General features: G+C 41.4%; 1 protein-coding gene across 4 annotated transcripts in view; it reads left to right on the top strand.

The window, feature by feature from the left end:
* Positions 1-24768, top strand: part of LOC132405309 (dihydropyrimidinase-related protein 3-like) — a 235740-nt gene extending 210972 nt beyond the window's left edge. For 3 of the 4 annotated variants that reach the window (XM_059990016.1, XM_059990019.1, XM_059990018.1), the window contains exons 13-15: positions 16059-16218; positions 19865-19900; positions 21342-24768. In XM_059990016.1, coding sequence (XP_059845999.1) covers positions 16059-16218; positions 19865-19900; positions 21342-21430 — 285 coding nt within the window. In that variant the 3' untranslated portion in view covers positions 21431-24768. The remainder of the gene's footprint in view (positions 1-16058; positions 16219-19864; positions 19901-21341) is intronic. The other variant, XM_059990017.1, reaches the window with a different exon arrangement.
* Positions 24769-27627: the final 2859 nt, after the last annotated feature.

Raw genomic sequence — 27627 nt, 5'->3', positions numbered from 1 at the left:
GTGACAGGATGTCAGCACCTCTCAGTCCTGACAGCAGACAGAGGGAAAAGTTCAAAGGATTTTTTTTCTCTCTAATTGAGCTACAACTGCACTATATATGGAGCTCCTTCTTGGACAGCAGTAACTGGGCAGAGAAGTAGGAGTGAAACATTCCTAAGTGAAGAGCTTGGAGCACTTTTGCATCTATTCAAGTATATTAACTCTTGTCAGGAGTTATTGCAGTTAGGCTACTTAATTGTTTAAAAAAAAGTATCCTCTGTTGACAAGACTGGTAGTGTCTCCTGCTTTTTTTTTGTAAGACAGTTATGTACACAATCATATCAACCTAGAAATTGTTTGTTTTTTTTGTGCGTAATTTTGTTATTGTTTTAGAAATTTTAGGAGCAGTTGCAAAAACCCAATCAAAATAACCCAGAAATAGAAACTGTAGGAAAGTATTATGAATATTAAGTTTTTCTTTAAATTCTGTAGAAACATTACTACTTCACTCTCTGAGAAAGTGGAAGCCCAGGTGCAGTTGAAGAAAAAAAAATAACAAAACATGGAATTCCTTGTGCTTTTGATTCCTAATCAGTCAGTATTTAGAAGCCTTGGCCTAGAAATGACACCAGCTCTCAAAAAAATGCTGTACAGTCAATATCATCGTGACCTAAACGAAAACAAGTATTTTGCATGTTCCTGGGTTTTCAGTGCCTGTGGAGAAAACTTGACTTTTTTTTTTGGAGGGATCTTTGTTTGCGCAAACTGCTTTATCTTTTCCCATTTTAAAGCTCTCCCAAAGTGATTTCATCAGAATCAGTTTAATATCATAAACATATGTCATGAAATTTGTTGTATTGTGACAGCAGTACATTTCAATACATAAAAAAAAACTAAATTGCCATAAGTGTGTATATATAATTAAATTAAATAAGTAGTGCAAAATGAGAGGGAAAAAAATAGTGAGCTAGTGTTTGTGACAATTCGGTAATCTGATGGCGGAGGGAAAGAAGCTGTTCTTGAAACATTAAGTGCGTGTTTTCAGGCTCCTGTGCCATCTCTTTGATGGTAGCAATGAGAAGCGGGCATCTTCTGGCTGCTGTAGGTCCTTAATGGATGTCACCTTTTGAAGGTGTCGTTGATGCTGAGGAGGTTAGTGCCATGATCGAGCTGGCTGAGTTTCCAACTTTCTGCGGCTTTTTCCAATCCTATGCCCCTCCCTACAGATGGTTAGAATGCTCTCCGTGGTGTGTCTGTAGAGTGTCTTTGATGACAAACTGAGTCGTCTCAAACTCCTAATGAAATATAGCCACTGTCCTGTTTTGTAACTGCATCAGTATGTTGGGCCCAGAACATCTTCAGAGATGTTCACACCCAGGAACTTAAAGCTGCTCACCCTTTCCACTGCTGATCCCTCATTGAGGACTAATGTGTGTTCCTCGACTTCCCCTTCCTGAAGTCCACAATCCTTGGTCTTACTGATGATGATTGCAAAGTTGTTGATATGACACCACTCACAATGAACCGGCTGATTTATCTCCCTCCTGTACACTTCCTCATCACCATCTGAAATTCTGCCAGCAATACTCAGAATATTTATAGATGCCCAGCCGCACAACCGTAGGTGTAAAGAAAGTAGAGCAGTGGGTTAAGTATGCATTCTTAAGGTGTGCCAGTTTTGATTGTCAGCGAGGAAGAGATACCATTTTGGATCCGCATTGACTGTAGTCTCCATTGCGGAAATCAAGAACCCAGTTGCAGAGAGACATACAGAAGGCCAGGTTTTGGAACTTGCTGATTAAAACTGAGGGTATGATTGTGTTCAACACTGAGCTGTAATCAATAAACAGCAGCCTGTTTTAGGTCTGACTATTGTTCAGGTGATGCAAGGCCTAGTGGAGAGCCAGTGAGATTGTATCTGCTGTAGTCCCATTGTGGCGATATGCAAATTGCAATGGGTGTGATCCTTGCTTCAGCGGGAGTTGGCTCCATTTATAATCAATCCCTCAAATCACTTCATCCCAGTAGCTGTGAGTGCCACTGGGCTGTAGTTATTAAGGCAGCTCACCCTGTTCTTCTTGGGTTCTGGTATGATTGTTATCCTTGTAAAGCAGCACGACTCTTTTGACTACAGCATTGAGAGACTGAAGATGTCCATGAACATTCCCACCAGTTGGTTGGCGTAGAATTTCAAAGCCCTACTGTGTATACCATTGGGACCTGATACCCTATGAGGTTTTGTTGTGTATTTAATATTTCAGTAAGATTTGAATAATATTGTAAATATACTGTTTGAACAAATTGAGTAGTGTTTTGAAGGAAAGTAAATAGCCAATAAGAAGTGAGTGCCTGTTTTGCTGAGTGTAATTGGTGGAAGAGCATACAGTTTGCTTGGAAGTTTAACTGCTCCAACTAAACCAGCCGAAATGAGCTTTACTTATATCGTGAAAGTAAAGCAGGAACAATTAGAACCAAAATGATATTTGATTGCAGAATGCTTTAGGATTCATATGCAGAATCAAAAGGAAGGGATGTCCATTTCAGCTGATGTGGCTAAATTGACGAGATGGTCTAAGCATGGTCATTTCAATGATGGGCTCAATGATGCACTTAGAGATCACTTAGTTAGTGGAATCTTACAAGAAAACATTCAAAACTGGCTCCTAACTGAAGTATAACTCATTTAAAAGAACAGTTGATATCAATATCAATGGAAACAGCACCCAGACGACACAATTGCAGTCAGGAATGTAAGTGTGCATAAACAAGATTGGAGTGTAAAGCTGAAATGGGCCTGGCCAAACAAATAGTGCTACCATTGTGACACGAGTTCACATACACCAGACCAACGCAGGTTTAAAGGGGCAGCTTGCAGAAAAGGCAACAGTAGGAGGGCACACACAACAAGCATGTTGGGCAGACAGATAAGTGGATGTACAAGGAAGAGGCGAAGATAAAAAGTCAAGTTGTGGTTTCAGAAAGAGTATTAATCTTTGAGGAAAAATATGATCATGAGAGTGGCACAGGATTGGGTAGCTTTTGAGCTTTTACAGTATGAAAGCTAACAGGAGACAAGCAATGTGACTTGCACCAGAAGTGAATGGCAAATTAAAATATAATTGGACTGACTTGGCTGTTTCAGTTATCCCATAAAATGAATTTGAATGGTATTTCCAAGATGCTGATCTGAAGCTTGCAGATCTCTAGCTAAGAACGTACTGGAGAACAGACAGACATACTTTATTGATCCCGAGGGAAATTGGGTTTTGTTACAGTTGCACCAACCAAGAATAGGTAGAAATATAGCAATGTAAAACCATAAATAATGAAATAATAATGTTAATTATGCCAAGTGGAAATTAGTCCAGGACCAGCCTATTGGCTCAGGATGTCTGACACTCCGAGGGAGGAGTTGTAAAGTTTGATGGCCACAGGTAGGAATGACTTCCTATGACGCTCAGTGTTGCTGAAAAAATGACTCCTGTGGGAAAGGCATTTATAACAATGAATACAGCAACCAACAAGCCACATTGGGCTTGTATGTGGTTTAAAAAAAAATTAAGAGAGCCAGCATTATTGGGGTGTGATTGGCTGAAGTAACTACAACTAGATTGGAGATCCATCCACCATTTACATGCCACAACCCTGCAATGGAGTCAACTGAAAGCGAATTAAGAAAGTTACTGGGTGATGTCACCACAGTGTTCAAGGATGGCAAGGAACATCTCCAAAATCTCAAGGCAGTGTTAAAAAGATTAAAAGATAATGGGCTCAGAGCACTAGACAACAAGTGTGTATTCTTCAAACTAAGCATCACTTAACTGTGGTCACTTCATTGATGAACAAGGATTTCAACAAGTGTCTGAGAAAATTCAAACAGTGATGGATGCCCCAAGGCCAATGGATGTACCACAGTTATGATCCTTTTTAGGATTTGTCAATTACTATAACAAGTTCCTGGCAAACCTGGTTATTTGCTCCAAGCATTGAACACATTACCACTGATTGGGGGGAAAAAAGGCAATGGACAAAGCAGGGAAAGGTAGCTTTCCAAAAGACAAAGGAAGTGGTGATGTCAGGCACTGTACTCGCACATTATAATCCAAATCGGGCAGTGAGGCTTGTCTGTGACACCGACTTTGTGGTATACGTACAGTCACATTGTGATAGCAGTCAACACCCATTCCTGTTTCATCACATTCCTTTACCGCTGCAGAGGAAAATTATGCACATATTGGCAGAGGGGTCTTGTATCTGGCTTCAACCAGTACATGTATGGGAGAGCACTTACCCTCATTATCGATCATCAACCACTCGTGTCAATTTTCCAGCCACAGAAGGGTGTTCCACTAACAGCAGAAGCACAGATGCCGAGATGGGCTCTGATTTTTGGGGGGCACAATTACAAAATCAAATTCAAGAGGACAGCTAATCATGGAAGTGCTGATGGATTGTCTCATGTTCTCTTGAAAAATGAAATACCTGAAAAATTTACCAAAGAGAACACTCCTCTCGGCATATTCTCCCTGATGCAAATCGAAGTTTTCCATACTACAGCAGAGTTGATCCAAAAGACCCCAGACTATCTCAGGTCTACATGGCCAAACCTCCACTTCCCTATTTATTTTGCCAGCACCGGGATGAACTTGCCATATATTGAGATTGATTATGCGAGGATTGAGAGTTGTTGTTGCATCCAAGCAGAGAGCTAAAGTGTTGGAGGAATTATGTGCCTCATCTAGGCACGGTCAAAATGAAAGCGTTGGTTCAAAGCTTTGTCTGGTGACTTGGGATAGATTGGCAGATCGAGCAGCTTGCAACGCTCTGTTCAGGATGCCAACATATCCAGAAGTTTCCAAGAGCAGTGCCTCTCCATCCTTGGGAATGGTCTGAATGCTGTGGCAGATGATTCATGTGGATTTTGCTGGGCCATTCATGGGCACATTTTTCTTGTTAGTAGTGGATGCATCTACTAAGTAGCCAGAAGTATTCCCAATAGCCTCGCTCAGTGTTAATAAGTTGAGTAGCCCCTTCTCAAGGGCTGGTGTTTCAGAATACTTAGTCAGTGACAATAGGCCACTGTTTGTTGTGGGACAGTTTTAGTCATTTCCTGAAAGTAAGTGGAATAAGATGTATTAGATTTGCACCGTACCATCCAGTTGCAAATAGCTTGGTGAAAAGGCTTGAGCAGAGTCTAAAGACTATACTGCAAACAGTGTCAGCAGAGCACAGTACACTGACACTGAATCAGTTGTTTACCAATTTCCTCACATATCGCAATGCAGCACACTCCACAACTAACAACTCACCAGCTATCCTGTTCCTGGGTTATTCCTCGTGCTCACATTTGGATCTGCTCAAACCCAATCTCAGAAGGAGTAGGCAGGACAAAGAGCTGAGACAGATTGAGGGCTCTTCACACAAAGAGATTTGATGCTTTTACTCCTGAACAGGCAGTCCTGTTGAGGGACAACAGAGGCGAATCAGAAGTGGGCACTTGGGAAGATTAAGGACAGAACAGGACCACTGTCCCACACAGTGGATATTGTGCCAGATGTCATCTGAAGACAACACATCAATCAGTTCCAGAGAGAAGAAAGGTGTCCAATGCTGTCATAATCACTACCTGCCGTCCTGGAGCCGACTTCTACAACCACCATGGAGGAGGCCCCAGAATCTGAATTGTTTCACAGCCACAAGTATCTCCCACCGAGCACAGTGACTCCCTCCACCCCACCCCCAATCATGAACAGAGTTATCCCACACGACTAAGAAATCCCCCAAGTGATTAAAGCTTAAGGCCTGAAAGGGACGTTTTAAAACTTACTATGCTGTGGGTGTCTATAAAGTATTGTATAGCATTTTATGTATATAGTTGAGATGCATTCTTTATTGAGTTGGATTTTATACTAAGCAGGGAGGAGTACAGTGTAATTAATATTTGAGTAGTATCGTTAGTTTAAACACTCTTTACGTAATTGATTATGGGTTACATGTGTGAAGAATGTGAATGGTATACATCATTACACATCCAAATCATGTGCACACTTGACTAAAATTCAGATGAAGTGTACAGGTTCTCCCGGGCTCACATGTTTTCGTTTCTTTTATTCAGTTTCTGGAGTTACAAAATACAACATGTTCATTGGCTTGAAAGATGTTCTGATTGTAGCTTCTGAGACAGAGATCACAGGGTCACCAAATGTTGCAGGGATTCACACCGGTGTAGTTTATTCTCGCTTTCAAAGCATGCATAGAAGGTGTTGAGCTCATCTGGGAGTGAAGTATCACAGTCATTCATGATGTTAGGCTTCGCTTTGTAGAAAGTAATGTCCTGAAAGCCCTGCCAGAACTGCCATGCATTCGGTTCAGTCTCCAACCTCAATTGGAATCAGGTTTTTTTTTGCTCTTAAAATAGCCTTTTGTAGGTCCTACCTGGACTTTCTGTATAATTCTGGAACACTAGTCTTGAATTCCACAGATCCACCCCTCAGCAGACTGTGAATCTCCTGGTTTGTCCATGTCTTTTGGTTTGGGAATGTCTGCAAAGGTGCGTACTTATCCCAGAGGCCTTGATGAATTTGTTCACAACTGTAGTGTATTCCTTCAGATTCAAAGATGAATTCCTGAATACTGTCCAGTCCACTGACTGAAAGCGAACCTTTAGGTGCTCCTCTGATTCCCTCGACCATACCTTCTTGGTACCTACCGCTGCTGCTGCAGTCTTTATTGCAACATTAGTCTCTTGTGAGACTTTCAACTTAACTCTTTCGAGAAATTATAGTTCTTTACTCACTGGCTAACTTTTAGCAACCTGTTTGCCCTGAGATCTTGCTATTTTTAAAAGAGCAGTACTGGAGCATCATTCATGATTCCTTTTGTTTGCTGGCTTCTAAAACATTATGTGACTTGCATGTGAATGGACTGCTTTGCACCTAGCAGTTTCCTCAGCTTCCTAGCCCAAGGCAAATACCAAACCGCCACTGCTGGAATCTGTCCCATTTGTTTGTTGTTCACTGTGGTATTCAGGGTATAGAGGCTACATACACAATGCTGTCCATTTTGCCTGTGGCATACAGGAACAAGCAGAAGGGGCACAGGCTTCTACTATCACTGCCAGCTTTCCAAGTATCCAGATGTTCAGCGTCTACTTTAGAGAGCTCTCTCACTAGAAGGCTTCAGTCGGAAGCATCAGGGTGCAGCCTTGGAGTATCATACGGACACTGCACTTCAACTATCTGTGGAGTTTTCATTGACTCCGTGGGAGCCCTTTCTATGCCCCATTATCTTGACAACATACATTCATTCACCAAAAGCAAAATTGTTGCTTGAATTGTGAAACTTGCATCTAAGAGTTGGCTGCAAGAATCACATCTGGGATACTAAATGATGGCAGCTGATTGAATTTATAACCGAATGCAGAGAGCTTGGGGCCAAAACCGATGTGGAGTGGCAGTAAACGCAAAAATGTGCCAAGGCTGTGCAGTAAACTTCACAATTGGAAATCCTCACTTTTTGTGGAACTTTTATCAATGTGTCAATGTAACACAGAGAACTATTTAATTAAACACTTTTTATTTCCATATTTCAGTCTCAATTCACTCCTGGCTTTTTGGCCTAGTACATCTATGCTGCATTACCAGACCTAGAGGCTCTCACTATACAAAGGAGACACTGACATGTTTCAAACTATTCTTTTATGTTGAAGCTACTAATTGCATGAATTGACATCGCAAATCAGATTCCCAACTTGTACGTTCATCTTTGCATGGGCAGCCATTTCCTTATTTTCAAAGTTATGATGCAGTAAGGTAGCTCAGTTAGAAGTTCCGTTGCCTTGCACTTCCAGAGTCCTTTGTTCATCCCCGACCTTGGGTACCACCCTTGTGGAGTTTGCGTGTACTCCTTGTAATCACGTGGAACTCTTCCTCGTTCTCCGGTTACCTCCCACATCCTAATAATTTGCAGTTTGCTAGGTTAATTACCAATTGCACATTGCTGTTTGGGAGTGGGTGAGTGGTAAATTTGAAGGGAATTAATGAAAAAACACGGAGAATAAAAAGGGATTGATGGAATAGGGTGATTGACAGCCGATGTGGACATCGTGCTCTGGTGGCGTTGTTCCTGTGGAGTACGACTGCAACTCTCAAAACTTAATGTAACAAGCTTTGGCTGAGTTGGTTTTACTGCTCCTTCCCACCCCTAAAAGGAGGGGGCTGTCCAGCTATAACACTATAACCCAGTCCCGTTCCAAGCCATCTTGAACCCAAGCACTAAATGATCTTTTTCCCTTGTACCACATTAGCCCTATGGGTTTATAAATGTTACTGGTGTTCGAGATTCAAACATCAAATTTAGATTAACCACAGAAGCCGCATCGTTATACTAAACAAACCATCTGAACGTGGTGAACTACTGTGGCAGCACAATCCAGACCTCAATATTGGATCAAAATACACACCTGAGCCAAAACTTTTATGTTCTACCAGGGAATGTAATGATATTTCACAAGAGGCTTTCTCCAACAGCAGTCACGTGAGTATGTTGGGTAAAATAGGGTGGGTGCGCTGGGTGCCATGTGTTACATGCTGATGAGATTTGAATCATAGGACCTCAAGTGTACAGTAACTATTGGTGATTAAGGATCTATTCTCACATGCAGTTAAGGAGAGAGTGTGTAGATGGACAGGCAGAGCCAAAATGAGAACTTATAATACTGACAGGATTATAGCACATTATCATATTTTCAGGACACCATTCTCCACCGCAGCCCCTCCCTCAGTGATGGTGACTGTGGGATTGAAGCAGCCTTATTTTGTCTGGGGGTCAGATGAGGAGGAGAGTGATTGCGGCTTTAAATCAGATCTCCACATTAACATCTGACACCACTTTACATGTAGCAGCAGTTACAATAATTCCTTTCATCAACCTCAGGGTCATAACTCTGGCACAATGCCTTGGTTGTTGCAAATTAGTTTTGGAAATGTTACTTTTAATTAAGTCCTAAGAGCACAGCGTATGCAACCGTCAAAGTAAGGAGATACTGGCTCCATTGCACTCTCTAGGTTTGCAGACATTTTGGTGACTTTCAGTCAGTTTTTCTAAACCCAAATCAGCTTCTCACTCCTTCAGAATTGTAATTCTTCTGAAGGAAGAGCGTTTGCACAATGCTGATTATGATCTCGGGAGGAAACTGGAAAGTGAATGAGCTCAGAGAGCTTGTCAACTGTCAAACAATCGCTTTAACCTATCTCTAGTTGTGCTTTAAATCAGAGGCTTTCAAAATGGAGGAGTTTGAACACCACCCCTCCTCCCTCCCAAAAGCTGATACACAGGATGTTATAAAAATAATTACTCTCCTAATTCCACTGAACACACAACTATTTGGAGAAATTTTTAATACAGTATTGGGTAAACCATTTGGTTGAACTAAGTTGCTAAGAAAGGTTTCAATGCTGCTTTCAGTTGCTGGTTTAGAAAGCTGTTTGTCCTGCTACATATCAGGCAGTGGTAAAGGGACACAAACTTGTATTTTCTGTTTCCCGTGATCCTAGAGCACGTCTTCTTGCTGATTGATACAAGGTGACCCCAAGGATTAATACTGTTGAGCCACCAAGGTCTGGTTTCTTCCAGTTAGCTTGTGTTTCTACTTGAGAAAAGCATTGCTATTCCTCTAGTTACAGAAGTGATGTCATTCTGAAAGCATTTTGTCATGGCAGACGCAAGCTGGCTGAAGTGTATGTGGGTGTTTTGGTTTATGATATGGCAATGAGTGATCCACTCTTCATTTTCTTTGAAAGATGCCTACTCTAAAGAGTTAATGTGCATAGCAAATATAACGATGTTACAAAATAAGGGGCTGGTTACTTATACCTCAAATGAAGAAATATCTGGTTTCAAAGGGTAGTGAACTGGAATTTTCTGCGCCTGGTGATGCTGGAGGCCAGATCCTTAAGTCAATTTAAGGTGGAGTTAAATATTTGAAAGGCTGAGGATTTTTTTGGGAAATGACGCAGGAGAAATTAGATCAGTCATAGTCATATTGAATGGCAGGACAGGGCTGAGGAGCTGAGTGGCCTTTGTCCTGCTCCTATTCTGTTGTGTTCTTGAATATTTGTATTCATATGTAGGAACATGAGACAAACTCCAGCAGAGAATGTTGTTCATTACCTGATGTGTTTTGGGAAGATGTATGTTTGGTGGGTAACGAACATGAGGCTACTAATGAAATGGTTGGAATAGGTTGCATCGTTTGAAAATGTGGCATTTTCACTTTGCCAAGGACTGTGGGACTGGGATTGTAGGTTTCATTCCAATGGATGTTGTGTCAACTGTTCGTACTGCCCATTATGCCATGGGTACTTAGGGCGGCAGTGAAGGTCCTCCGTCTCTGACGCTGTCCAGGGCTTTCTTCAAAATGTCAGTAACTTCCTCTCAGTTTTCACTGTCAGTCATGTAATTCCTGGGTGGAGATTCAGGAATACCATCACACTCAGATGTAGAAGGATTTTTCATTGCTATTTCCGTAACAATTTTGTTTTACCAGTCAGAGTTATTAGCCCTGAGCTGAACCCCTGAACCTGGAAGACCAGTGAGCCACTCTTAGTCTGGTCTCTACCTGTTTGGCATGGGTGACTCTAGTAAGAGGCAAAGCATAATGCCCCGATGCTGACCAACAGAGGTCTCAGGGTCGACACATACAAACAAGCTGGATGAACTCAGCAGGTCGGGCAGCAGCCGTTGAAATGAGCAGTCAGCGTTTCTGGCCGAGACCCATCAGGGTTCTGGGTCATTGAGGTCATTAAGGCATGCAAGCCCCCAAACCCAGTGACAAGGATGTATCCCTCTTGGAGGCAACTGCTCGTATAAACGTCTAATTATCTTCTTGTTCGAGCAGATATGTGATTCTCTTAATTATTTGTACGTACCTATCCTAAAAACTCGGGTTAAGATTTTTAACACGGCAGAGTTTTTGTTGTGTGTTTTGGAAATCCTTATAACCCAAGTTTAACCATTCACATTAAAACCATTTCCAGAGTTAGCTGTTGTTGTAATAGAAGATGTTTTGTGATTACAACCCTATTCCTTGGAAAAATACAATTAGAACAATCTCAAAGAGTAATTCCACAGAGTAACACTTCCTCTCTAACTTAATAAAATTTTTGACTGGAAAGTTGTTATTAAATGATGAGACTGCATTAGTATTCCAAGGGACCTGGATACCCTTGTGCACGACTAGCTGAATGTTGACAAGCGGCTATAGCGTAGTGGCTCTTGTTGACGGAATGGGAAATGCTGCTGAAACAGTCATGGCCCTGAATATTGTGCACATAAAGAAAGGATATACTTGCAAGGGAGAGCATGCATGGTTACTTTCTGGGATAATGAATTTGTCCTCTCTAGACAGATTAAGCAAACTGAATCCTAAACTCTTTACAATAATGAGAAGTGATCTCAGTGAAACAAAGTTCTTACAGAGTGTGACCCAGTTGTTGCAGGGATATCGGAGTGTCTGCACAAAGTAGTGCATTCACAGACAATGAGGAATCCCAGGATGACTGGCGAATCCTTGGAATTCTCTGCCTATGAGGGCTGCGGAGCCTCAGTCGCTGACTGTGCTCACGAATAAGAATGATAACTTTTAGGGAATCACAAGATAAGGGTTTGGTGTTGGAAAGTGTTGTGAGGTAGAAGACCAGCTGTGATCATGTGGAATAGTGGGACAGTGAATGGGTTCCCCTTGCTTACCTATCTTAAATTCATACTATGTTCCTGTCTACAACAGAACTGGGATGGAAAGAGCAATTGTCATAAGTACTGAGCAAGTACAAGAACCTTTGAGGGAGAAGGAGAGAAAGAAATGTTTTTCTTGGATTTTGATTTATGTATCCTTTATAGAGCACCTGGAAGGAAATTGTCTCATTAAACTACTCCCTTAGTCTCCCTCTAACCCATCTGTCATTTTATTGCTTTTGCAATTTATAACTTATGGGAAAGGGATAGATGATCATTTCAATTTCATGCATAAAAAAATAGGAGATTACTCATTTGAACCCACCACATTTTGTCCCATTTTCATTTCCATCATCTGTTTTAACGTCAAAGCCAGACTGACCAAGAAGTGCTTTAGTGTGGTACAAAGCTGTATTTTGCAAATGGTATTACCTCTCAGCCTGCTGTGAATTGATCTCAGTTGCCTGTCATTGGGGACCTTCCGGGGAGTGTCTAGCCTGTCTACTCCACCTTGGGGCCAGTGATTGATTCTTTAAGAGACTGCACTCCATGCTATAACAAGGGCTTGCTTGTTCTCTGAAGCCATTTGAAGCATTCATCCAAAGGCTACAGTACAGAATTCTCTGCACGTAGTTGACGGCTTCCGCTCCACAGGTGCGTGGTGAGCAGGAATACTACTCGCACATCCAGGACACTGTTCAGTTCTGTCCATAATATGTTACGTTAAGAAATACAGCTACCCAGGACATTGCAGCCTCTCAGTCTGGTTAAACTTTTTTTCCTCATGACCATGGATGTGGTGTGCACCATCTCCAGAAGGCACTGCAGTTACTTGCGTAGGCAAGTCTGACCACACTCCCTAAGCCTATAACTTTCACCGGTTACCAGGGCAAGAGCAGCAAGGGGTTCCATTCAAAGACACATACAACCACACCCTCCATCTCCTCCAGTCGGAGTTCTGGAAGTATTGCTATGACAACTCAAACTGTTGATTATTACATCACGGTAATGGCAGGTGAGGACAAGAGAAAAGGATAAGAGGGAAGCCAGAATGGGGAATGGAAGAAGAGATGGGGTGGTGGGAAATTCCCAGAAGTTAGAGAAATCAACGTTCATGCTGTCAGGTAAGAAGCTATCCAGATGGAATATGAGGTGTTGCTCCCCCCTCCCCCAACCTGAATGTGACCTCATCATGACAGTAGAGTTCATGGACTGACTTTGGGAATGAGAAGTTAAATACAAGTAGGAGGTAATTGGGAAAACCCACTTTTTGTGGCAGATGGAGTAAAGGTGCTTGACAAAGCAGTACCCCAATTGCTGATGCTGAGGAGGCTGCATCAGGACCACTGGATACAAAAGATGACCTTTCAGGTGAACTGTCACCTCACCTGGACGGCTGTTTGGGGCCCTGAATGATGGTGAGAGAGGAGGTGTAGGGGTAGGCAAAGCAGTTGTTCAGCTTGAAGAATGAGTGCTGGGAGCAATGAGTGGACAAGGGAGTCATATAGTAATAATAATTACTTTATTGATCGAGTGGCAATTTACCGAGTGGAAAGTTCTTACATTGCAGCAGCAACATATAAAAAAACTTAGCAGAATAATAATATACACAATAATAATGTACCAATGTGCAAAAATTTGCAATAATGTGCAATAATAATATATGAAATAATGAAACAAACTTTTGTACTAAGATGTGTGTTCTCCTGTCACATAAAGATGAACTGTTGCATTTGATAGGAAGGATTTTCTGTAACGATCCTTGTGACAGCAGAGCTGAATGAGCGTTCAAAAAGGTGCTCTGCTGTTTATTCAGTAGGTCATGGAAAGAATGTGCCAGATTGTCCACATTGGATAGCAGTTTGTTTAGGGACCTCCTCTCCACCACCAACTCAGACGAGTCCGGGTTGTGGCCAGTCTTCCAGTCGGATCCAGTCCTCATGATGAGTTTTAGTCATTTTGCATCACCAGCAAAAGAGAGGGTGATCCCCGCAGAAAGCAGAGAGTGGTGGACAAGAAAGGTGTGCTTAGTGGTAGGGTCCCATTATAGATAGCAGAAATTATGAAACATTATGTGCTGGATATGGAGACTTGTAATGTGGTAGGCAAGGACAAGACGAGACCTATCTCTGTTATGGCAGTGGGAAGATGGGGTGATGGCAGATATGCAGGAAATGGAGGAATTGCGGGTGAAGGTAACATCGAAGGTAGTGCAAGGGCAACTCTGTTCTTTGAAGGAGGAGGACATCACAAATGCTCTGGAATAGAAAGACTCATCATGAGAACGAATGCAATGGAGACAGGAACTGAGAAAAGAGAATAGCATTTTTACAAGAGACTGGGTAGGAAGAGGTATCGTCACTAGCTGTGAAAGTCAGTAGGCTTATAAAAGATATCAGTAGATAGTTTGTCTCCAGATGTGGAGGCAGAGAGATTAAGAAACGAGAGAAGTAGATTTTAGGGCAGGGTTGATGAAATTGACAAGCCTTGCATGGATGCAGGAAGCATCACCAATGCATTTGTTGATGTAAAGGAGAAAGAGTTGGGGAGCATTGGCAGTGTAGGCTTTGAACAGGGACTATTCGATGCAGCCAATGAAAAGGTAGGCATAGCTGGGGCCCATGTGGGTGCCCATGGCTACAGCAGGGTTTGGTGAAGGTGGGAGAAGTGAAAGGAAAATTTTTTGAGGGTGAGAATCAGTTCTGCCAGATGGTGGAGGCAGACTAGTATTATCTGTTGTCTGAAAAGAAGTGGAGCACTTTCAGACCTTCCTGATGGAGGACAGAAGTGTGGAGGGACTGGACATCCATAGTCAAAGTGAAGCGATCAAGGCCAGGGAACTTACAGTGATTGAGGTAATTGGGAGTCTGTGATGTGCCATGTATCAAGTGTCATGCCCATGCTCTTTGTTGGAATTGAAAGGGGAGCAAGAGCTGGAAATTTGCTCCCAAGAGCCTGAATGAGGACAACTAAAATTCAATTATAATCACTTTGTTTCTTTTGTTAATTTATTGTGCACAAATTAGCTACTACAGTTTCTAGTGATTATATTTTAAAACCATTGTGTTAGTTTGAAAACATCTTGGGCTATCGAGCATTAGTGAAAGAAGTTATAGCAACAAGTTCTTTATTTGCCTTTGTTTGTCATTCCATTCTCTACCCCCCCCCCCAAAAAAACCTCAGTGACACTCTCTTGTCCATTCTTTTCTTCATCTTACTGACAACCTCCTTTCCCCTCTTGCTGCCATCTTTCCCCTATCTCATTGGCACCACAGTATCTTCTGGTCTCCTCTCACCTGCTGTTCTTTCTCCTTCATCTCACAACAGGCCTTTTCCTGCATTCTCCTTCCTGCTCTTCACCATATTCTTCCCTCTTTCCTCCTGTCCCTGCTGCATATGGATACAAAGCCTGGTTTAGTTTCCAGTGATTGATTACCAAAGCGTTTAATCTCTCGGGTACATACATACATGACACAATGAGAACCAGAAAACCCAAGTGACATGTAACTTTTGCACCTTTTTAATCAATTAGGATTATTTTAACTGCTGGGCTTTGGGACAAATTTTAACTCCATTTTGTAGCAGTTTCCACTTTAAACAAATCTAGTAAAGGACCAGACGGTGCATGACTTGGTGTGTTCATGTCCTGTTTTGATCTTAAATGTTTTAAAGTATTTCTAATACAGTGAATTAACCTGTACACTCAGCAATATTTAAAGTTACATGCTTGTTAGTGGAGAGCGATAAGCAAATTCCTCCCTTTTTTTCCCAGCAACTTGTGCTGGTAGTGTATGAATGAGATCAGGAACTGCATCAGTCCTTCTAGAGTTGAATAACCTTAAGAAATGCAAAGTAGCCTAGGTAAATCTTTCTGTGGGACATCTGGTTTTAGTTTGCCAAGCACCATGCCGCAGAATAGTTTAATTAACACAGACTTGTAATAATATTTATGCGGACTCCTGCCAGGGATTAAATATATTACTTCTGACTCATGGATGCTATGCACATCTTCAACAAAGTTTTCCATTGGGCTTTCCATACTTGCTGTAAGAAGTACGTCAAGAGCTTAGTGTTGCTAAAGCTTAACCATCAAATTTGGCTTCTCAGCCAGTTGTGCTTGTTCTAAACCTGCCTCACTTGGGTGAAGCGATAATAGGTTGGTGGGTGTTTAAGCAATTAAAGTAGTTGTCTCTCCACAGTGCACAGGGGAACATTCAACCCAAAATAAGGCAGTCTAGGTTGTTCTGTGTCTATGAACAATTCAATAGGTAATCATTCTGATCTAATGTCTCATAATCTGATCCTTTTGCAGTCTTCATCTAATACATTCCTTTATCTTTCCAAAGTTGGCACAGGTGCGTGGTGTACCCAGAGGAATGTATGATGGTCCAGTGTACGACCTAGGGACCCCTAAAGCAGGAACTCCCTCAGCATCAGCCAAGACATCCCCTTCGAAACAGCCCCAACCAGTTCGAAATCTACACCAGTCTGGCTTCAGCCTTTCCGGTAAGAACTCAGCATTGAAGGAAACATTTGCAACTCCAACATTTTCAACTGTTCTATCAATGTACAATGCACTGCATTGATAAAATATACCAATAAGCCTAGCAGGATGCCTTTACCTTAAGACTACTTGACAGATTAGAAGTGCACAGTTGCTTTTATAGTTGTCTTTGTAAAAGCACCTGTTAGATCTAAGTTTCGCTTCATGCTTTCAATGCTGGGCATCACCATTTAAAGCTGATCTCTCGGCTTTACAAAAGGTTCAGAGGGGAATGATTCTAATGCTTAAGGAATTAGTTATGTGGAGAGAGCAGAGAAGCTGGGTTTGTTATGAAGTAGGTATGCTCAAAATTTATGATGAGTTTTGCAGGAAAGTTTCTGTTAGCACAAGAATTGCTACTAGGGAACACAACTTTCAACTAATTGGTGAAATGAGCGGAAACATATTTTTGGATAGGGAGGTGCATGTGTTCTGGAATACATTGCCTGAAAGGTTGATGGAAGCAGATTCCATGAAAGAGAAATATTTTAAAGTAAGAACTGTGAGGGGCAGTGTGGAAAGAACAGTAGATTAGCTTATTTGGATACCGTTTAAAGAGCTGGTTCAAACACAGTGGATGGTTCCTGATAGTGCAGTACCTATTGAAGAATACCTCACCTGAAGTGTCACACAGGTGCTCCTTTCCTTGGCCTGTTGCAGTGATAGTCAGGTTCCGTAGCTCATTTAGGGAGGTGATGTTAGTGACGTGGGCTGTCTTGATTAGAGGTACCTGAACTCGATGGGAGGTGCAGTGATGGTAGCTAAACTCACCTGGCCAAGATAATACAGAACTCACTGAGCATGTATTGGACAGTGTGATGTAAGGATTTTACAGAGTGGATTACCTTGCACCTCATTAGTGATATACATATAGTCACGTCCCAGTCTGAACTTTGCCAAAAGCCAGACTTACTCCCAGATAATATATATAGCCTACAAGGGAAAATGAGATTTTAGGTACTCCTCCGATGAAGTTATACTTCCATGTAATTTAACATCTTGAGTGGAAAGCAATTCCGGTCTTCATAGGTTTTACAATTATTATTTACTGTCTGAGAAAGAAGAACCTGGGTTATTGTTTATCTTGGCAAGCGTGCCCGTAAGCTAGATGGGTGTCAGCTCAAAGTGGGAAGCTGCTTATCTGTTTTGATCGGCAAAATTCTAATTGGCCTTCAGAGTAGAGAGGAAGTAAAAGATTTCTGTGAGGATACTGTGCAGGAAGCAGGAAATAAAAGTAGGATGTCTTCCAAGGACAGGCATCCTGGAAACTATCTAGTCAGTTTCTGGTGGCTTTGGATCAATGTCCATGATTTGTGAAGGCGAGAGTCACTTCACTTCAAGCTTTGGTGAGTATTCTTTTCCTTTTACAGAAATTGCTTTTAAATGCTGTCATTTACAGTGAGCTTCCTTCTTGTTTTTTTTATATATGTGTTTCTTTCCCCTCTCAGAATTTTCTGTCCTTTGCCATCTCCTTTCAAAACTTATTCAAGTAGCTAGTCTTCCTGTAGAGGCCAAAAAGTATTGGTAGGTGATTCTGTCTCACGGGGAAGGACCCTCTGATCTCCAATACATATGGAGATAGATAGAGACCACCTGGACCAGATCATGTACACCCAAAGGCTCTGAAAGAGGTGGCTGAAGGGATTGTGGAGGCATTAATAATGATCTTTCAAGAATCTGTAGATTCAAGAATGTTCCAGAAGACTGGGTAATTGCAAATGTCACTCCACTCTTCAATAAGGGGGAGAGGGAGAAGAAAGGAAATGATAGGCCAGTTACTCTGATTCAGTGGCTGGGATGATGGGATAAGGTCTCAGGGTACTTGGAGGCACATCATTAAATAGGCTGTAATCAGTATTATTTCCTCCCTCAAGGGGTAAATCTTTCGTGACAAATCTGTTGGAATTCTTTGAAGAAATAACAAGCAGGATAGACAAAGGAGAATTAGTGGATGTTCTGTACTTAGATTTTCAGAAGGCCTTGACAAGGTGCCACACATGAGGCTGCTTAACAAGTTAAGAGCCCATGGTATTACAGGAATGATAATAGCATGGATAGAGAATTGGCTAATTGGTAAGAGGCAAAGAGTAGAAATAAAGGGAGCCTTTTCTGGTGACTAGTGACCAGTGGTGTTCCACGATGGTCTGTGTTGAGACTGCTTCTTTTTACATTGTATGTCATTGACTTGGATGATGAAATTGATGACTTCATGACAAAGTTTGTGAATGATACGAAGATAGGTGGAGCGGCAGGTAGTTTGAGGCTACAGAGAACTTGGACAGAGTTGGAAAATGCACAAAGAAGTGGTAGATGGAGTACAGTGTCAGGACATAAATGGTCATGTAAATGAAGAGAAAATTTAAAAATTATAGGTGCAAGGGGACCTGGGAGACATTGTGCAGCTTTCCTGAAAGGTTAAATTGCAGGTTGAGTCAGTGGTGAAGAAGGAAGTGATGTTAACATTCATTTCAAGAGGACTGGAATATAAAAGCAAGGATGTAATGTTGAGTCTTTATAAGCACTGGTGAGGCCTCATTTGGAGTATTGGACCCCTTATCCAAGAAAGATTTTGCTAATATTGGAGAAGATTCAAAGGAGGTTCATGAAAATGATCCCAGGGTTAAAAGGCTTTTCATATGAGGAGTGTTTGATGGCGCTAGGCCTCCATTCACTGGAATTCAGAAGAATGAGGGGTGACCTCATTGAAACTTACTGAATGTTGAAAGGCCTCAATAGAGTGAATGTGGAGAGGTAGTTTACTACGGTGGGGGAGTCTTAAGACCAGAGGACACAGCTTCAGAATAGAATAGTGTCCTTTTAGAATGGAGCTGAGAAGGAATTTCTTTAGCCAAATACTGGTGAATTTCTGGAATGTGGAGGCCAAGTCTTCATTTACATATAAGGCAGATGTTGATAGATTCTTGATTATTCAGGGCATGAAAGGATATGGAGAGAAGGCAGAAGATTGGATATGAGAGAAAAAATGGATCAGCCATGTTGAAATGGCAGAGCAGTCTCGATGGGCCAAATAGCTTAATTCTTATGGTAATGTGAGACCAGAAGGTTCAGGATTATTTCTCTGGGCTTTTTCACTACTGAGTCTAGAACTCCCCCACCTGCACGACTCCCCCCAACTCCTCTGATAGACTTAATTGCTTCTGGCATGTTTAAGAAAGTGAGGTCCACTAACTACAAAGCTGGAGATCCAGTGGGCCTTCCCAGTGTCCCTGACTCCCTGCTACTGAACAGGTTCCAAGGATTAAGTCACCTCTCAGGCTATTGCTGTTCCATGGCGTGAGAAAGGGTGAAATCTATCAGGACTTGGTCTTAAATCTCGTTTTATTTGATGCCTTGGGACATTGTATTACATTAAAGTGTTTTTAAGTTCCTTTTAATTAAAATAAAATTTAGATTCATTTTTCTACCTAGAAAAATATTATTTGCTAAAATACCTGAATGTACTTTGAAAAGCTATTATATTTTGGTGAATGAAAGCAAAAATATCACTAAATATGATCATTTGAAGCTGTAATTAGTGTATAAACTTGAACCCTTCAGAAAATTGGCCTTGTGCCATTGTCAATTAAATATTTCCGTTCATTTCAATAGGAAGAACTTCTGATGGGTTAACAAAATCTAATGCAGGTATGGAACAAACAAGTTTAAACATAAAAAAAATATTTGGGTCCTGGAGACCTGGGGAATTTATTTATCGTGTGTTAAGAATATCAGATTTCAATGACCTGATATAATCCATGAAGATAGACAGCACACAAAACCAAGCACTGTCACTACCCAGTTCCATTTCTCAGGACCTGCTGATTTGGACATTGGTAGGATTTTGCGCAAAGCAAAACAAGGTAAGTGGCATGGGAATGGAACTGGGAAGAATCACCTCAGGGTAACTGATCACTCATTGTGATGCGGAAGATTCTTTCTCTTCTCAGCAAGTTGCGAGTCTTCAGGGTGTTCCACTTCAAATGCTGTGTCATTACGTATGTTCAAGGAGTATGACATTCATTTGGGAAGGTGGAATTGAGGGCAAATAGCAGACAAACCATGGCTTTACTGAATGATGGGGCAAATGGCAAACAGCTGCTGCTGTTTCTTCTTGTGATAAAGAATTACCAGAACTTGTTTTGACCTAGAATTATTTGGCGTTGAAGAAAACCAAGCTGCAATCCTACATATTGTTACTTGAGTATAAGTAATGGTGGTGAAGGTGCAGTGGGAGGACAGGGAGCAGAAGAAAGCTTACCTTTAATAAGTGGAGATAGATTCCATTGAGGAGTGGGAGGGGGAAAAGAACAGAGCTGATCACGTAAGAGATTCTTGGGGTCTTAGAGTGCAGTAGACCAGTTCATTCCTGGCACTTGATGGGCTTTGCTGGTTGAAGCTGCAGAACTGGCGGCTGAATGGTGTGCATGCTGTCAAGAGTATAACAGGTCATGCTAGGGAAGTTTGCCTTGATTCCAGAGAAATGTAACTGGCATCAGCAAAGGGCGGAGTTACCTGGTGTACGTTGGCAGGGTTGGATGAAACAGTGGGGCAAGAAGAGGAGCTGCTGTCTCACAACTCCAGCAACATGGGTTGGATCCTGATCTTTTTGTGTGTGGAGTTTACATGTTCTCCATGTGATGGTTTGGATCTCCCCCACATCCCAAAGACTCACAGTCAGGAGGTTAGTTAGCGAATATAAGTAGACCTGAGTGGGGGACGGTGAGTGTGAGGGGAATAGATTTCAGGGAACGTCAGTGGGGGAGTGGAACTGCTTTGTGAGCCAGCATAGACTTGATAGGTCAAAGGGCCTCTTATGTCATAGAGGAAAATGGAAATGTCAAGGTAGAGTTGTACAGTTATAGCACAGAAACAGGCCTTTCTGCCCATCAACAATCTGTTGTAGCAGTAATCCTTCCTTTGTTTCTCTTATTCTGCCCATATTCCCATCACTCATTACACTACCCACACCCCAGGTCTTACCAATTACAGTTAGGGCAGTATTCGCAGTGTAGAATGTGGGCAAAGGGGAGTCCATCTATCCTAGAGGCCTCTTCACTTCATGCTTTTCCAATCCTCTCGTGTACAGGAGCTCAAGTGGATGACGGCCCTCGTCGCAGTGGTCACCGCATTGTTGCGCCTCCTGGCGGCCGTTCAAACATCACCTCGCTCAGCTGAAGTTCGCAGCAGGAAGGGAGGGGAATCGAGAGACAGAGCGAGAGGAGAGAAAGGAGAATGGGAAGGGCGGGTGGGGGAAGAAAGAAATCATGGCATAACGATGAAACATTGCAAAAAAAATCAAAAATTTAACTGTTTGTCCTACATGAAAAATAAAATTACTTTGGATTGAATTTTGACAGTGCCTCAAGCCTTTATTGATGAGAAAGATACTTTACTATTGCTTTAATATGTCTTGTTTATTTAGCCTTAAGCCATCAGGTTTTACCCATTGATAGTAAGGTTGCAATGATTACAGTCACCTGTTAAATGCTTTTAACAAGCTCTGCTTTGTCATAACAAATTCATATTTTACATGTAATCATAATTTTTTTTGTGTCTTTAATTTGAGGGAAAATAGTTTTGGTTTACATTTAGCCCCTTCCTTCAGGTGGTTCCTGATTTAGTGGAAGTGTTTTGATTCTTTTATTGGGGCAGCATGATGGGATAGCAGTGATAACAGTTCTACAGTGCTAGCTGTAAGATCAGGGTTTAAATCCCACTGCTGTGTATAAGGACTTTACATGTACTCCCCGTGACCACACGATTTTCTCCGGGTGCTCTAGTTTCCTCCCACATTCCAAAAGACGTGCAGTTAGAGACGGTGAGTTGTGGCCGTGCTATGTTGGCGCTGGAAGTGTGGTGACACTTGTGGGCTGCCCAATACTATCCTTGCAGATCTGACTTGATGCAAATGATACATTTCACTGCATGTTTCGATGTGCATGTGATAATCTAATCTTACTCTTTAATGTTTATTGTTGAAACTTAAGTAGTTTTTGTTGCTCTGTACTTGGATTGCATGTATTAGCTTTGTCAAGAAAGATCTTACTTCCCCTTTCCAAGCCAACAGGTTTTGGGTGGAAACTGCAGAGGAACACAACCACTGCATCTGGCCAGTGTTAGCTTCTTGTGTTTGTGTGTGAGAGAGAGGGAGCTTGATGAATATTTTTGAAGGCAGTTATCCACCTTTCAACGTGGTTACTATTTTGCTGGAAATAGTGCAATTTAATTGAAATTTGTGGAAAAGTGGCAGTGCAGTAACCCATGCTAACCACCCAGTTCCTAGCAATTCAGACTGGTGGCTGGCTATAATGCCAGACGTCTACCATGTCTAACAAATCGGTCAAGAGACAGGTCATGCACTCTGAAATACAAGCGTTCAACCTGTTTGTTACTATATTTCAAACATGATTTTACAGTGGATTAAAACAGTTTTCACGTTTGTCGAAAGGGAGCAGGAAAAGTGTGAACGATGCTTCACATGGGCTCTTAATAGAATTTAGCAGAAGTCAAAGGATTTTGTAGATGAATTGGTTGATTCAAAACTTGTTTCTGCTAATGGGGGGGGGTTATATCAATGTCTGTCGAAGTTGATTCAATTTTGTCAATTTGTAAACTCTGCAATCACAAATATCAAAGTTTTTTACAGAAATATATACTTCAGCAGGTGAAAATTTAATGTATCAGTGATCTGAGTGCTTTCAGAGCAGGAGACTAATCCAACATCCTACTGATTGCAGTAAACAACCATATGTGATGGCTGAGATTAGGGTTGGAATTGACTGTGAGGCCTTCTGCACTTGAATGATCTGCTACAGTGGGGAGAGGGCCATGTGCGTGTTCCATTCACAGTGGGGACAGGCAGAATAGTGAAACATTCAATTGTTACTGATCTCTCAACTCTCCAATTTGCCAAAAACAATTTGTAAACTTTCCTGTCGTTTTATATTATTATACTGTAATCAGTGCATCCTTTTACAGAACAGCAGCCTTTGATGTGTATTCATTTCAAATATTGTGCATGCTGCTGAATCTTCAGACAATTGGCTTGTCAAGACATACATTGCATTGTTTCAAAGACCTAAAGTGCTTTCACACTTAAATTTTGCTGCTTGCCTGTATGTGTGCATTAACACACACACTACCTCTCAACTCCATGCTAGTTAGAACCATGAGGTATTGTATTAAAATCACCATGAACCCTTTAGAAAGGACTCCACAGAAGTTATAGTGAAAATCCAGTCATCGAGCAGTACAGCAGCAACGTGGTTCTTTGAACACTTCCGGATTATTTCCCTTACTGTGTTGATGGAATGTTTAACAGATTCAAGGGTTCCTGAACAAATGCTTCCAATACTTCATGTTTTTAGTATCCAAACATGTAGAGAATTGCATTTTATAAGCCTCTGGGATAGAATATATAAAAAAACAGCATCCTATTTCCATACTCCCATATCCACTTTGGACAATGGCACCCATTTTGGTTCTAGAAGACCTTGCTTGTAAATGGTGTGTTTGCCAGAAAAAGATACCTGAGTGCAGGTTAATTATCCCCTTTGTTATCCAGCGAAGCACCCAAACCATATCCATCCATGAAAATTCTCATCAGGAAAGTCTGGCTAAACTATATCCCAGGCTGAAGCTGGTTCCTCTTCACCCTCCCCTTGGCTGAATGAAGCACCAAAGCATCTGTCCTCTGTGGATGTGTCTCTTAAATACAATAAGCCTGCTGGTGTTCTTTCTATCATAGAATTTCAGAAGGCCAAGTGAAATTTACTATCCAAATGAAGATTATTAATAAGAACTCATTTAGATGCAGAACTAAACAGATCTTCTTTCAAGGCAACGGGTTGATCAAGATAGGTTGCATTTTATAATCAGAATTATCAACGGTTGGTAGATTGTGTTGTATATTTAAAACACATTGAGAATCTTTGTAATTGAAGAGAGCAATGTAATGGAATTACTCTTTACAGGATCATTTTTAAGCAGGGTGCTACAGGGCAGGCCTCAATCAAATAAGACAGACAAAAATGTACTTCATTCAGCTTTAAAATGGGTTCCTATTCCAACTATTTTATTTCTTTTTAAGGTTCATTAACTGAAGGGGGCAATCTCTTCATCAGATATATACACATTGCTCTTTTAAAATATCTAACGCTTTGCTTTTTTTCCCTTCCTATTGGTAATGGGTTTTGTTTCACAATGTACAGACAAAGGGTATGGGAGGCTGTTTTGAGTCTGTTCCAGGATGTGCCGGGTGTGTTGCTCATGTTAGTAGGTGCAGTTTCTTTGTAATCTTTTTTAAAAAAAAGGAAAGTTAAATTCTCTAGTTAGAGGTTTGAACAGCTGATGATTTTTAATTTCCGTTTTCTTCCAAAATGCTGTTTTTAAAATGTGTAAGGACAACATTACCAAGGTGACTGATGTTTAGAAATTGTTTCTTGTATTTAATTATGTTTGTATCCGTACATGTCTTCAACTAATAAATTTATGCAAACATAGCTTCCCAAGGACACTGTTGCATTTGTCTTTTTTTTTCAGTTGCTGCTGTTGTCATTAATGACTGATTTTTAACCTGGTATGAGCCTCAGAAGCTGAGCACTTGGCCTTTTCTGTCACTTTAGGGATATGACAGAGTTCCTGTAGGCTTTTGTGTAAATTTGAAAGTAAAAGGGGTGAAGCAGACACAAAACCTATTTTAAGACAGCTACTGTGGAATTGTTGCACTGAGGAATTGAAGCAACACTGCTAATTTAGCACAAAGGTGTATGAAAATTTGCTAATAACTATTTCGTCACCACATGCTGCAGGCTCCATATTTTATTTTAAAGTTAGCGTTCCACATTTGGAAAGGCAATTGTTTGGCGTTTTCACTGCCTCAAAGTAACCTCGACTCCCTTGCGTAAACTTTCAGGGTAAGATCATATGATTAGGCTTTCAGCAGATCTGTTCTTCAGTCACCACCCAGTGGACAAAGAGAGAAATGAAATTCTAATGAAATGTGTTCATTATTAATGTGTTCATTGATTTACGCATCCACTGATTACATTCATAGTATAAAATTACAAGAAAAAATAGAATACTTACTATTTTTGTAGATGTTGACACCACATTCTTCTATTTATTTTTGTTTTATTTTCAAATGATTCAATATTAATTATATGCAGGATGAAAGAGGATTATTCATCATTCCCAGGTGAAATCACATTGTTGTATTCTCTCACCTGATGCAGCCATTATTGGCAATTAGATGTCCGTAAACTGCCAGAGGAGCTCAGCAGATCAGACGGCATTTGTGGAGGCAAGTAGACATTTGACATTTCAATAGACAATAGGTGCAGAAGTAGACCATTCGGCCCTTCAAGCCTGCACCGCCATTTTGAGATCATGGCTGATCATCTACTATCAATACCCAGTCCCTGCCTTGTCCCCATATCCCTTGATTCCCCTATCCATAAGATACCTATCTAGCTCCTTCTTGAAAGCATCCAGAGAATTGGCCTCCACTACCTTCCAAGGCAGTGCATTCCAGACCCCCACAACTCTCTGGGAGAAGAAGTTTTTCCTTAACTCTGTCCTAAATGACTTACCCCTTATTCTCAAACCATGCCCTCTGGTACTGGACTCTCACAGCGTCTGGAACATATTTCCTGCCTCTATCTTGTCCAATCCCTTAATAATCTTATATGTTTCAATCAGATCCCCTCTCAATCTCCTTAATTCCAGCGTGTACAAGCCCAGTCTCTCTAACCTCTCTGCGTAAGACAGTCCTGACATCCCAGGAATTAACCTCGTGAATCTACGCTGCACTTCCTTTACAGCCAGGATGTCCTTCCTTAACCCTGGAGACCAAAACTGTACACAATACTCCAGGTGTGGTGTCACCAGGGCTCTGTACAAATGCAAGAGGATTTCCCTGCTCTTGTACTCAATTCCCTTTGTAATAAAGGCCAACATTCCATTAGCCTTCTTCACTGCCTGCTGCACTTGCTCATTCACCTTCAGTGACTGATGAACAAGGACTGAGATCTCTTTGTATTTCTCCCTTACCCAACTCTACACCGTTCAGATAATAATCTGCCTTCCTGTTCTTACTCCCAAAGTGGATAACCTCACACTTATTCACATTAAACATCATCTGCCAAGTATCTGCCCGCTCACCCAGCCTATCCAAGACACCCTGAATTCTCCTAACATCCTCATCACATGTCACACTGCCACCCAGCTTAGTATCATCAGCAAATTAGCTGATGTTATTTTTTATGCCTTCATCCAAATCGTTAACGTAAATGGTAAACAGCTGTGGTCCCAGGTCAAGATCCTTCATCTGAATTGCTGTGAAGGTGTGGGGATATGCACTGGTGGTATATTCTTGCACCGTTCATTGTTAGCAGTGGGATTTAAACTGGGAATTAAGGATCAGTGGCCCACAACTCTGGCTGCTGGTCCAGGAACTTAAACACTATGCCATTATACTTTCAACTGGTACTGATACAGGACCAAGGGTGGTCATAAAAAGAAAGTTGCATCAATGATTCATGAGTTAAAAGAGCTGCTACAGTAATTTTGATCTCAGCATCTGACAAGCTCATATTCAAATGATCAAAATAATTTGCATGCTATTTTCTCTTGTTCACGTCCTTTCTATTTTCTAAGTTCGAAATAATATTTTATTATCGGAGTACATTTCTGTCCCCACATATCACCCGAGTTTCATTTCCCTGCGGGCATTCTCGGCAAATCTATAGAATAGTAACTGTCAGGATCAGGAGAAGAGTAAGCAGAGTGCTGAAGACACCCTGCTTACTGCAAATGCAAATATAAATAAATAGCAATAAATAATCAGAACATGAGATAACAAGATAAAGAGTCCTTAAAGTGAGATAATTGGTTGTGGGAACATCTCAATGGATGGACAAGTGTGTGTAGTTATCCCCTTCTGTTCAAGAGCCTGATGGTTGAGGGGTAGTAACTGTTCTTGAACCTGGAGGTGCAAGTTCTGAGGCACTTCTACTTCTAACTGATGGCAGCAGCGTAAAAAGACGATCTTTAAGGATGGATGCTGCATCCCTACGAAAACATTTCATGTAGAAGTGGTCAGTGGTTGAGAAGGCTGTACCGGGCTGAATCCACCCTTGTGTAGGATTTTTCATTCGAGGGTATGGGTGTTTCCATACCAAACTGTGATGCAGTCAGTCCGCTTGTCAAAGTTTAAGCTGTTGTGCCAGACTGTCTCTGATTTTTCCCATACTGCCTGTAGAGTTCGGTCATATATGGAGAGATTCAGTCGGTGATTGGTATTGAAGTGGCCACAAACACTGAACATTGCATTTAACCCCCATCCCTGCCTGTATTCCCCATATCTCAGGATG

The sequence above is a fragment of the Hypanus sabinus genome, chromosome 15 (genome assembly GCF_030144855.1).
Source record: "Hypanus sabinus isolate sHypSab1 chromosome 15, sHypSab1.hap1, whole genome shotgun sequence".
Taxonomy (NCBI): Eukaryota; Metazoa; Chordata; class Chondrichthyes; order Myliobatiformes; family Dasyatidae; genus Hypanus; species Hypanus sabinus.
Note: the sequence above shows the minus strand (reverse complement) of the source record. Positions and strands in the feature narration are given on the sequence as shown.